The sequence below is a fragment of the Podarcis filfolensis genome (genome assembly GCF_964270895.1).
Source record: "Podarcis filfolensis genome assembly, chromosome: W".
Taxonomy (NCBI): Eukaryota; Metazoa; Chordata; class Lepidosauria; order Squamata; family Lacertidae; genus Podarcis; species Podarcis filfolensis.
In genome coordinates this window covers 19,901,877-19,914,864 of record NC_139619.1, presented here as the reverse complement: position 1 = coordinate 19,914,864, position 12,988 = coordinate 19,901,877, and the positions used below count along the sequence as shown (strand labels likewise).

The following is a 12,988-nucleotide window of genomic DNA, read 5'->3' as shown; positions in this document are numbered from 1 at the left end:
TTCCCCTGATTTTGGGGACGCCTTGCAGGAGTCTCACCCGTCTCATGGCTATTCTTCTAGTGTGGACCAGTTCAACAAGCTCTCCCCCGAAAGCAGGTGCACCATCCAGAACATGCTGGCGCTGTACCTGAAGAAGAAAGTGAACACAGACCAGGAGGCAGGGACTTCTAGGGGAAGCGAGGCCTTCATGCGGGAAGCCTTGACTCCTCACGTGCTCCCCGGGATCAGCTTCGACCCCACCACCCAGTCTTCTGCTGCAGCAGATGAGGATGGGCATTCCTCCCCTTTCAACCATCTGGCGGAGTCACTCTTCCCCCTGCCCCAGAACAGGAGGCTCCTTCCCAACACGCAGAATGCCTTGCACGTGATCGATGGGCCTGTGCTCACTGTGACATAGGCAGGGCCGGATTTATGTATAGGCTAAGTACGCTGAAGCCTAGGGCCTCTAGATCTAGGGGGCCTCGCCAGCCTGCCCGCTCCCCAGCGCCGCAGACAGTCTTCCCTCTCCCCAAATTGCAAACCCAAGACTTCATGCAGGGCATTTCTCCCCCATTTCAAGGACATTTTGCTTCAAAAGGAAAGGTGGACTTGGAGAAGGCAAGCAAAATGCGAGGGAGATAGTGAAAGACACAGGAAATTGAATGCAGATTTCCAAAAAATAGCAAGGAGAGACAAGAGGGCCTTCTTACACGAGCAATGCAAAGAAATAGAGGAAAACAACAGAATGGGAAGAACCAGAGATCTGTTCAAGAAAATTGGAGCTATGAAAGGAACATTTCATACAAAGAGTATCATAATAAAGGACAAAGGTGGAAAGAACCTAACAGAAGCAGAAGACGTCAAGAAGAGGTGGCAAGAATACACAGAGGAATTATACCAGAAAGATATGGATGCCTCATACACCCCAGGTAGTGTGGTTGCTTAAATATATTGTTGTTGTTTAAAATATATATTTTACTAGCCTGCTCAGGAGGATGGAAAGGCAGGACACTACTAGCATCTCAGCAGACTAGAAAAAACAAACAAGCCTTGCAGAAGAATGATTGAGAGGACTTACTTACAAAGGGTCAACTATCAAGCAGGCGCTTACCTGGAGTCCCAGCGATCTGTTTTAGAGTCAGATTTGTATGTCGGGATGAACTTGATCTCTCCCTCTGTGAAATCAGCAAAAGCTGTCTTTTGGGTACGCTGAATGTTTAGCTAAAGCCAAAAAGAAATCGCTTATCAGTAGAGTAGCAAAAGACCCCCTGTTGCCTGACAATGGAGTCTATTAACAGCCACCGTTGTGCTGGAAGACCAAGGTGAAGTACTAGTAGGTTAAAGTTAAAGGTAAAGGGACCCCTGACCATTAGGTCCAGTTGTGACCGACTCTGGGGTTGCGGCGCTCATCTCGCATTATTGGCCAAGGGAGCCGGCGTACAGCTTCCAGGTCATGTGGCCAGCATGACTAAGCCGCTTCTGGTGAACCAGAACAGCACACAGAAACAGTGTTTACCTTCCCGCTGGAGCGGTACCTATTTATCTACTTGCACTTTGACGTGCTTTCAAACTGCTAGGTTGGCAGGAGCAGGGACAGAGCAAGGGGAGCTCACCCCGTCGCGGGTATTCGAACCGCCGACCTTCTGATCTGCAAGTCCTAGGCTCTGTGGTTTAACCCACAGCGCCACCCGTGTCCCACTGTTAGTAGTACCCAGTGGCCATTTGTTTTTCATTTCTGCTTTTATGATATGTTTATCAGTATGTGGTTAGCAGCTTCAGATCCTACTGTTTTACAGAGGTTGTTTAGCTTGCTCTTTTTACCCCTTTACTAGACAGGCTGTATTTCTGTGCTGTTTTCAGAGTGGGGAGTGCCCATTCCTTCATGGCCAGCATGGAAACACAGAAGGCTAGCCATTTAGGAGGTTTGCAAAGAGGACAAGGGTGTTACGGGGTAATCTTCCAGCAAACAAGCTTGGCACAGAAGAAGAAGAAGAAGAGTTTGGATTTGATATCCCGCCTTTCACTCCCCTTCAGGAGTCTCAAAGCGGCTAACAATCTCCTTTCCCTTCCTCCCCCACAACAAACACTCTGTGAGGTGAGTGGGGCTGAGAGACTTCAAAGAAGTGTGACTGGCCCAAGGTCACCCAGAAGCTGCATGTGGAGGAGCGGAGACGCGAACCCGGTTCCCCAGATTATGTGGCTACCGCTCTTAACCACTACACCACACTGGCTCTCCACCACACAGCAGATCTGAGAGGTGGTTTTCTGCTCCCAGAAAGCCAGCCTGGAAACCAGGTTGCCAGGTGAAGGAAGAATGGAGAGATCAACCAACTCACTTGCCTTCAAAGAATTTCTGGTTGCCTGTGGCTACTGGGATAGTGCTTAAATATCAGGCTGGCTGACACATCTTAAAAAATACAAGGAAAAAGCTTTTTTTCTTTTATTAGCAAAGCTCCTTGGGGGCCCAGAATAGCTAAGCTGAGGAAGAAGTGGCTGGTATTACTTGTTTGTTCTTGGTCCTGATCTTGCCTGCCCTTGCACACTCCTGTTGTCTTTGCATATTTAACCAGCACGTCTGTTCCGATTGGAGTCCTATTCCTGCAGTTCCACATCCTTCTCTTTGGCACTTGGGCATTCGGTTCCAGGAGCTGGACCTGAGCACAGAGGCTTTCTTCTACTTGGACTCAACAAAGGAGCAAGAGTGGCTGACAGCTGCGGAAAAGGCTTTGCGTTCCAAATCCAAGTACAAGAAAGTAAGTCCAACCCCACCCATTTCTTCAGCAGCCAGACAGCTGTCAGGAGCTGGAGTGAGGAGGAGGAGGAGGTCAGCAAGAAAAAGCACCTGGTGTCAGTGGTGTTTTATTCAAAAGAAGCCAACATTCTTTATTCAAAGAAACCCAAACCGTGCAGGCCTCGTGATCACAGAAACCTTTCCCAACAGGTCTTGCCCCAGTGAGGTAGTTGTGAAGGCTGAAGGTTGCTACCCTCCCACCACTCTCTGAAGTCTCCTCCTCCCCCTGGTCCTTCCCAAGCAACCTGAGACTCTGACACCTTGCCTGTCTTTGCTCCCTCCTCTTAATTTCTCTGTGTTCTGGGAGACCAGCAGGGAGGAGAGCTGATCGCAGCAGGATGGGGAGACCCCCTGGCTTCTTCAGCAGCCTGCCTGATCTCTGCCTCTTGACCTCCGCCTCCAGCCTCCACTTCTGCCTCGGATTCTGGGCTGCTGTTTGCCACAGAGTCTTCCTGCCCTCCTGCCTCTTCAGTTTCCAACACCTCCTCTTGCTCACAGTCTGCTCCCTCTTCTCCCTCTGACGACCCCCCCACCAGTTCCCTGGCTCTGAGCCTTCTTCCCTTGGGGGATCTCCAGTTGGTGCCACCTGCCACTCCTATCTGCATCCAGCCGGCCCAGGACAGCAAGCAATGAACAGAGCTGGTAGACATCCCAGTACCTTGCATCTTCTAGGTGCAGCTGGTGCTCATCTTTGTCAGGAAGGACCAGCTCAGCCGCATCAAGGAAGTGATGAGGGAGACAGTGGGCACAGGCATCATGGGGAAGATGGGTAGTAGACCCTGACAGCGGAATTCCCTACGTCGATCTTTCTGTCTGTCTACCTGTTTTTCTAATCTCTGCCAACCAGTTTCCCCCTCTTTCCTGCTTGCTCACTAACAGCCATCTTTGCTCCGCCCCTGCAGGGTAACAAGGGGTGTGTGGCTGCGAGGTTTGTCTGCAACAATACCAGCTTCTGCATGGTCAATTCCCACCTTGCTGCCCACGTGGAAGACTTTGAGCGCCGAAACCAGGATTACAAGGATATCTGTGCCCAGATGAGCTTCCTGCCCCCTGACCAGGGTCTGCCGCAGCTGACAATCATGAAACACGAGTGCGTTTCGAGGGCTTGGAGGGAGAGAGCCTTGGCTGATGTAACTTGTTGGTCTCTGCTATCTGGAGAAGCAAATTGAGTCATGTTTCTGTAACGTTCCTGCCTGTGTGTAGCTCAGGGTAGGCAGCATTTGTTGTTGTTTAGTCGTTTAGTCGTGTCCGCCACTTCGTGACCCCCTGGACCAGAGCACGCCGGGCCCTCCTGTCTTCCACTGCCTCCCGCAGTTTGGTCTAACTCATGCTGGTAGCTTCGAGAACACGGTCCCACCATCTCGTCCTCTGTCGTCCCCTTCTCCTTGTGTTCTCCATCTTTCCCAACATCAGAGTCTTTTCCAGGGAGTCTTCTCTTCTCATGAGGTGGCCAAAGTATTGGAGCCTCAGCTTCAGGATCTGTCCTTCCAGTGAGCACTCAGGGCTGATTTCCTTCAGAATGGAGAGGTTTGATCTTCTTGCAGTCCATGGGACTCTCAAGAGTCTCCTCCGGCACCAGAATTCAAAAGCATCAATTCTTCGGTGATCAGCCTTCTTTATGGCAGGCAGCATTGTGCTCTCCAAATGTTGATAGACCAAAATTCCCATAATCGCTAAGAATTGGCCTTGCTGACTGGGGCTCATGAGAGTTGCACTTCAGCAACACCAGGAGGGTGCAGTGTCGGCGATCCCTGCTGCTGCAGCTGCACCACTAAGGTTTCTACTAGAGCAGCCAGTAGAGAGCAACATAAATCGAGTGGCAGAGATGTACTAGATTAGATTTTAGCAAATGTGGGCAACTTCTCCAGTGATCGGGGTGGGAGTTGCAGTTTGTTAAGGGCAGTAACGCAAAAGCAGAGTGGCCATTTTGCATGGAGAAGGTTCCAGGCTCAGTCACCAGTGTGGGCAGCTAGGGCTTGGCATGATCTCTGCCTGAAAGCTGCTGCCAGTCCATGTAGTCCGTCCTGAGCTTGATGGGTCAATGGTCTGCCTCAATATAAGGTAGCTTCCTATGTTCCTGTGTACTACAGCAAGGTTTGTGTGGGATGTAAAACACAGGAGCAGTCAATGACAACATTCCTAGAGTGTACATGTTAGAACATGGGGAGGGAGGTCTGTCTAGCAAGCAGGTAAACTTCCTGGGGACGGACTTCCTCTGCATGTGACCAGAGGTGGGTGTGGCCTCACCTGTGCAGGTAAATGATAAAAGCACAGGGCAGGCAGCCACTCTCTCTCTGCCATCTTCCTTCGATGAGGAAACATCTAAGGATGCTCTCTTGGCTCCCAGCCAAGAGAGGAGGAAAGGACTATCTTGCTATAAGATAGATTCTGAATGTATTTTACCTTTTTAAGCTGTCTGCCTTCTGGGATCATACTGTGAACAGAACGTGAGTAAACTCTTTTATACTTTTATAAAGACTGTGTTGTGTCTTGTATTTTAAGAGGGAACAAAAGGGGAAATTACCAGAGTAATTATTATAGAGGTTCTAGCGAACCTGTGCAAGCGTTACCGTTGCGAACTTAAAGGGGAATGTCTATAAACTCTGCTGATATTTTGGGAACTTGTTAGCACAAGTTGGATTAGGATATAATCTCACAATATATCCTCTCCTGCACCCCAGAACATTCCCACAAAGGGTTATGGGCCCAGTATTGCATATTTCTGCGTATTTTTGAAGGATTGCGTTGGATTGTGATTTTGAGTTGAGTAATATTTTTCTGAGTTAACTTCCTGGTAAGCACATGGTCCTTTGTTCCATTGTGCAGTGGGGATTAAGCAACTCCCCCCCCCCTTCCCTCAGAGTTCACAGTGACCCAAGGCAGTGAAAATTTGTTTTGTATTTTGAGATTTTTGAGATTTTGATTTTAAAATTTTGAGAAATTTTGAAGAATTTTCAAATTTTGGATTTTAAGATGGCTAGAGCAGCTTTTGATAGTGATGCAAAGCTAGGAATGCCTGTGCTGAATGAATACAATTTCATACACTGGAAGCAGCGCTTGATAGCATGTTTAGATTATAAGCACATTTTGGAAGCTTTAGACCCTCAACCTACGGGATCGTCTGAGGGAGATTTAGCCAAGATAAGTGCTTGGAAACGCATGAACAGCGAAGCTAGACACATAATTTTGAGTGCACTTCGTGATGAGCAGCTATCATTAATAAATAGTACAGATGATGCGTCTCAAATCTTAAGAGATATTGAGCGCGTGTATGGAGAATCTAGCATAAACTGCTTCAGAAACTTGGTGTGTAAATTAACCAGATTGAGGATGAATTCAAAAGAGGAATTCACAGAGCACATCAACAAGTTTACTGAGATTATTCAAAGAATTGATCTGACTCCCAAAGCTTTTGATGAAGATACAAAGATAGCATTTTTGTTATCATCACTTGGACCACGCTTTAGCCCTTTTGTAAGTTTGATGGACCATAGACAAGGTCTGACTTTTAAAGACTTGATTGGTTATTTAAAAGAAGAATGCAGAGGTAGAGCTGAATCTTCAGTGAGAAATGCTAAAATCAAGGACAGCAGTTATGCATCTAGGCAATTTACAAAGTCGAAAGAGATGCCTAAGAAAGTGATTTGTTTCAATTGTAACAAAGAAGGACACATTGCAAAGAATTGCAGGGCTCCTAAAGCAAAGAAACCCCACTGCTTTCACCCAAAAAGGAAAAAGAAGGGGAAATGTGAATGCACATGGCTACTGCAAGAAAGGAATTTAGCTGTCCAGAATCGTGAAAATAAACGTAATAAATGGATTTTAGATTCAGGAGCGAGTTCGCATTTTTCATATAAAAAGGACTGTTTTAATGAGATAAATGAGATAAATGATGAAGAAGGATCTGAAATTGAGATTGCAGATGGCAACATTGTTAAAGCAAAAGGTGCAGGTTCCATGAGCCTGAAATGCAATATAAACAATGAATGCATTGAGAACACAATCTCTAGAGTTTTGTATGTTCCAGAGCTGAGCTGCAATTTAATCAGCGTGTCCACATTGGACAAGAAAGGTTTCCAGATCACATTTGGATATGGAGAATGCAAGGTGACTAAAAATGGCAAAGTGGTTGCTCAAGCAAAGCTAATAAATGGTGTATATGAGCTTGATCTTTCAGAGAACCAGTCTGCAAAAGTGGCACATTCCAGCCAGAAGGATGAAGCAGATCTGGACCTATGGCACAGAAGGCTTGGACATAGAGATACCAACGTCATTCTGGATCTACAGAAAAGAGATCTTGTAAGAGGTTTGCAGGTAAAGCAGAGCAACAAAGCTCCAGCAAAGTGCATAAGCTGTATTACTGAGAAGGCTGTAAAGCCTTCATTTCCACGTTGTGCAGAACAAAGAAGCAACAAAGTGCTTGACATAGTGCACACTGACATATGTGGACCCATGAATGTTCCCTCACTGGGAAAGAATAGATATATTTTAATATTTCAGGATGACTTTTCAAGATTTTGTGTTGTATATTTCCTCAAAGAGAAGAGTGAGACAGTGGACAAGCTTCAGGAATACATTGCCATGGTCAAGAATAAATTCCAGAGAGCTCCAGCTGTGTTAATGAGCGACAATGGAGGTGAGTACTGCTCAAATGAAATGCAGGCTCTCCTGGCCAAGGAAGGAATTGCACACGTAACCACAATTCCTTGCACACCACAGCAGAATGCCATAGCTGAAAGAAAGTTTAGGTCCATTATGGACATGACAAGGTGCATGCTAAAGGATGCATGTTTACCACAGAAGCTGTGGGCCGAAGGAGTGTACACGTCGGTCTATTTGCAGAATAGACTGCCAACCAAAGGGGCAGAGCGCACACCATTTGAACTTTGGCATGGGAAAGCTCCCAATCTGTCGCACATACGTGTGTTTGGAAGTCCGTGTTACTTCCACGTGCCCAAGGAACACAGACACAAGCTTGACTCCAGGGCAAAAGCAGGTATCCTTGTGGGATACGCCTCTGGAGGCAAAGGATACAGAATTATGGACTTACAAACTGGTAAGACAAATGCATACCATGCGGTTTATTTTGATGAATATGGAAAAGTAGACACTAAGAACACTGTTGTGGACTCTTCCGATGAGTCAGAAAGGACTCAAGAGTTTGTATATTTCCCTTTTGAGACCCCCCACAAAGTAATAATCTGCCTTCGAGTGTTACAGCGCCCCCTACAGGCGACGCATCAGAAGACGCAGAGGACCAGACCCCTGGTGGCACCAGAGACGAAGAGGAGGACTCAGATGGGGACATGCCTGCGTTGGAGGAGGATGAGGAAGCTGATGCGGTCGCAGAACCAGAGGTCAGGTGCTCATCCAGAACCAACAAAGGTGTCCCACCGTTACGGCTGTCCTACTTTGCAGGGTCGGCGCTTCCACAGGAACCTTCCACTTGGGAAGAGATACAGGAGATGCCAGCTGCTGAAGCCAGTCTCTGGAGGAAGGCCGCGCAGGAGGAGATGGATGCACTGCATCAGAACAAGACTTGGACACTCACTGAGCTGCCTCCCGGTAAGAAGGCCATTGGCAGTAAATGGGTTTTCAAGGGTAAGAAGGGGTCAGAAGGAGAAGTGCAGCGCTACAAAGCTAGACTTGTAGCACAGGGATTTTCACAGCGTTTTGGTGAAGACTATGATGAAGTTTTTGCACCAACCGTGAGGTACAGCAGCGTATGAATGCTTTTAAGCATTGCAGCCTCCAAGAAAATGAGAGTCAAACACATAGACATTGCTACCGCTTTTCTACATGGGCAGATTTCTGAAGAAATTTATATGAAACAGCCCAAAGGTTTTGTGAAACCACATGAGGCACATTTAGTGTGCAAACTCCAGAAAGGACTTTATGGACTTAAACAGGCTGCTAGAGCCTGGAACCAGAAGTTGCATAAAATGCTGACGCAACTTGGGTACAAGCAAGGCGACGCTGATAAGTGCTTGTACAGTAAGTCAAATAATGGACAGTTCTCATATATCTTAGCTTTTGTTGATGACCTGATTATTGCCACAGCAAGTGAGAAAGACTATACACAGATAGTAAAACACCTTAGCAAAGAGGTGGAGGTCAAGGAGCTAGGAGATGTCCAGTACTACCTCGGGATCCAGGTGGAAAGAGAAGAGGACGGCTCATTTCTTCTCAACCAAAGACAGAAGATCCACGAGCTGATTGAGCACATGCAGATGCAAGACGCACATCCAGTTGCTACACCGATGGCTACTGACTTCCTGAAGAATCAGCAGGATTCGAAGCAGTTGCCAGACAACAATGACTACAGGTCGGCGATTGGTAAACTTTTGTATTTAGTTACCACATGTAGACCTGACTTAGCTAATGCTGTGGGGATTCTTAGCAGAAAAGTGAATTCTCCCACTGAGCATGATTGGGCAGGTGTAAAGAGGGTGGTGCGATATTTGAAGGGTACCATGAATTGTAAATTAAGGTTACCAGCCGTCAGAGACCCTAAGTTGGTTGGGTATACTGATGCGGATTGGGCTGGGGATAATGCTGATTATAAATCAACAAGTGGTCATGTTTTCATGTTTGGTGATGGACCTGTTTCATGGGGCAGTTATAAACAGAGCTGTGTAGCATTATCTTCCACAGAATCAGAATACGTTGCAGCAACAGAAGCCTGCAGAGAGATCGCCTGGCTTCATCAACTCATAAAGGACTTTGGGTTGGTGAGGAAAGGGCCTGTCAGCTTGCTAGAGGACAATCAAAGTTGCCTGAAGCTGACGCAGAGTGAGAAGTTCCTGGCCAGAATAAAACACATTGGGGTTAAATACCACTATATACACCAGATGATCCAGGATGGACTTGTGGAGCTATCCTACTGCAGCACCCAAGAGATGACTGCTGACATCCTGATGAAACCCCTACCAAGAGAGAGTTTCCAGAATCTACGTGTCAAGCTGGGACTCTGGGTGATTGAATAAATGTTTATGTTTTGTGTATGTTGTATTGCCTGAGAAGGGGTATGTGGGATGTAAAACACAGGAGCAGTCAATGACAACATTCCTAGAGTGTACATGTTAGAACATGGGGAGGGAGGTCTGTCTAGCAAGCAGGTAAACTTCCTGGGGACGGACTTCCTCTGCATGTGACCAGAGGTGGGTGTGGCCTCACCTGTGCAGGTAAATGATAAAAGCACAGGGCAGGCAGCCACTCTCTCTCTGCCATCTTCCTTCGATGAGGAAACATCTAAGGATGCTCTCTTGGCTCCCAGCCAAGAGAGGAGATAAGGACTATTTTGCTACAAGATAGATTCTAAATATATTTTACCTTTTTAAGCTGTCTGCCTTCTGGGATCATATTGTGAATAGAACGTGAGTAAACTCTTTTATACTTTTATAAAGACTGTGTTGTGTCTTGTATTTTAAGAAGGAACAAAAGGGGAAATTACCAGAGTAATTATTATAGAGGTTCTAGCGAACAACATATGCAAAACCATCATAAAACATTAAAAACTTCCCTAAAGGCTGTATAGTTACTTATCTCCTTGACATCTGACGGGAGGGTGTCCCACAGGGCAGGTGCCACTACTCAGAAGGCCCTCTGCCTGGTTCCCTGTAACTTCGCTTCTCACAGTGAGGAAACCGCCAGAAGGCCCTTGGTGCTGGACCCTGATGCCTGGGCTGAACAATGGGGATGGAGACACTCTTTCAGGGCTGAGGCCATTTAGGGCTTTAAAGGTTGGCACCAACACTCAGAATTGTGCTCAGAAACGTCCTGGGAGCCAACGTAGGATGCAAAAGGATGGTTTTGCAGTTGCTCATAGTGTCGGGGGTGTATTCTGGTGGTTGTTAACAGTTTGTATGGATTATTGGTACATATAACATTACATATTGTAGGTATGGCTAACCTGTGGTCTGCCAGATGTTACTGAGTTGCAGTTCCTGTTGGCTCCAGCCATCATGGCCAGTAATCAGGGATGATGGGAATTGTAGTTCTGCAGCATTGTGAGGGCTACGTGTCTGCTACTCCTGAGTTAGAGGATTTTCCTGTCGTGTGATGCAGCAAAGTAATTTAAGATGACATGGGGCAAAAATGCACAAGCATCCTGTACCTTTAATAATTGGGTATAAGATAGGATTTCAGCAGGTATACCCCTTTTTTTGCACTTGGCTAACCTACTAGTAGGGACGCGGGTGGCGCTGTGGGTTAAACCACAGAGCCTAGGGCTTGCCGATCAGAAGTTCGGCGGTTCGAATCCCCGCGATGGGGTGAGCTCCCCTTGCTCTGTCCCTGCTCCTGCCAACCTAGCAGTTCGAAAGCACGTCCAAGTGCAAGTAGATCAATAGGTACCGCTCCGTCGGGAAGGTAAACACTGTTTCTGTGTGCTGTTCTGGTTCACCAGAAGCGGCTTAGTCATGCTGGCCACAGGACCCGGAAGCTGTACGCCGGCTCCCTCGGCCAATAACGCAAGATGAGCGCCGCAACCCCAGAGTCGGTCACGACTGGACCTAATGGTCAGGGGTCCCTTTACCTTTAACTTTAACCTACTAGTACTTCACCTTGGTTTTCCAGCACAGCAGTGGCTGTTAATAGACTCCATTGTCAGGCAACAGGGGGTCTTTTGCTTCTCTGCTGATAAGCGATTTCTTTTTGGCTTTAGCTAAACATTCAGCGTACCCAAAAGACAGCTTTTGCTGATTTCACAGAGGGAGAGATCAAGTTCATTCCGACGTACAAATTCGACTCTAAAACAGATCCTGCTTGATAGTTGAGCCTTTGTAAGTAAGTCCTCTCAATCATTCTTCTGCAAGGCTTGTTTGTTTTTCCTAGTCTGCTGAGATGCTAGTAGTGTCCTGCCTTTCCATCCTCCTGAGCAGGCTAGTAAAAAATATATTTTAAACATGGCTTTCTGCTAAGCAAGCTGTTGGAGGAGGGCTAGAGTTGAGGGCTGGACGGACTTCCTTTCCTCTGCAGCCAGAATGGACACCAAGCCACGGAGGAAGAGAGAGATCCAGCTCTCCTTCACCTGCTCACTTTGCTTGCATGGAATTCTGGGTTGCCAAAAGCTGCTAGGCGAGTTGTGAAATGCAAGGCTGTGATATGTTGTCTTCCTCAAGCCATCCCTGCTCAAAGTCTCTGGAAATGTTTTGGCTCCTTTTCCACAAGCAGCCTTTCCCCCACATTTGTCCTGATAACCAGCATCCTCTGTTTCATGGTGTGTATCAGCAGAGAATCCTGTTTGTGTCAAGGAAGTCTGGGAATTAGACTTGGTGCTCTCTCAAGATGAGTCTGCCAGGGCATAAGAACATGAGAGCAGTCGTGCTGGATCAGGCCATTGGTCCATCTGGCCCAGCATCCTGCTCTCACATTGGCCAATGAGATGCCTCTTGGGGAGCCCACAAACAGGACCTGGGTGCAACAGCACGCTCCCCTCCTCCAAGCCATACTGCTTCTCTTGGTGGAGTATGTTCTGTGGCCATTATGGCTAGTAGCCATTGAGCCTCACCATCCATGATTTGGCATATTCTTGTGGTTCTTGACAACTGTCAGAAGCCACCTAGGCCTGCTAGTTTCATTGCTCTTGCTGTGGTAATGGGGAAATCAAAAGGACAGGCGGAACAGGTAGTGACGAAGCCGGAAAACGGCAGGCTCCTTTGGGCAGCATTTCAGGTGCCAGAAAGGGTCTTTTGGATCACTGAAAAAATAGTGTCTGAACAAGAATAACGGGGCCCCTTGCTTTGGGGAAGGATCATCATTTGGTGGTGTGCCATATGCTTTGTATGCAGAGTCTCAAGTTGAAAGGCACCTCCACCTGAAAAAGGATTGGGCCACAGAGAGCTGCTGCCAGCCAGAGTAGACTTAATTAATGAATTGTGGGGTTGGAAGGGATCACGAGGGTCATCTAGTCCAACCCCCTGCAATGTAGGAATCCAAACTGGGGGAGGTCAGAAATTCATTCTGACCTGGTAGAAGGCAGCTTTTGATTTCCTGACAACTCTCTCCATGAGGCAAAATGCCTGCACACCTGCAAGGTCCGCCCCTTCAGAAGTTGGACTCCCAAGCCCCATCATCTCCAGCTCTTGACCGTGGTCAAGATCACAGCCCGTGTGTGGAGCCAAAGTTGGACTGTGTGAGCCTTGTGTGTTGCCTCAGCCAGTCCAACTGTCTCCTTGCAGTGGTAAGTGCCGTGTGCCAGCATGGTGTGAGCCAATC

General features: G+C 47.4%; 1 protein-coding gene across 1 annotated transcript in view; it reads left to right on the top strand.

The window, feature by feature from the left end:
* Nucleotides 1–1,039: 1,039 nt before the first annotated feature.
* The window catches only part of LOC310753767 (inositol polyphosphate 5-phosphatase OCRL-like), a gene marked incomplete at both ends in the record, with an annotated part of 157,688 nt that continues 145,739 nt past the window's right edge, over nucleotides 1,040–12,988 (top strand). Inside the window, 4 exon segments of the mRNA XM_083595109.1 lie at nucleotides 1,040–1,129; nucleotides 2,550–2,732; nucleotides 3,443–3,538; nucleotides 3,673–3,852. Of these exon segments, the coding sequence (XP_083451235.1) occupies nucleotides 1,040–1,129; nucleotides 2,550–2,732; nucleotides 3,443–3,538; nucleotides 3,673–3,852 (549 nt within the window).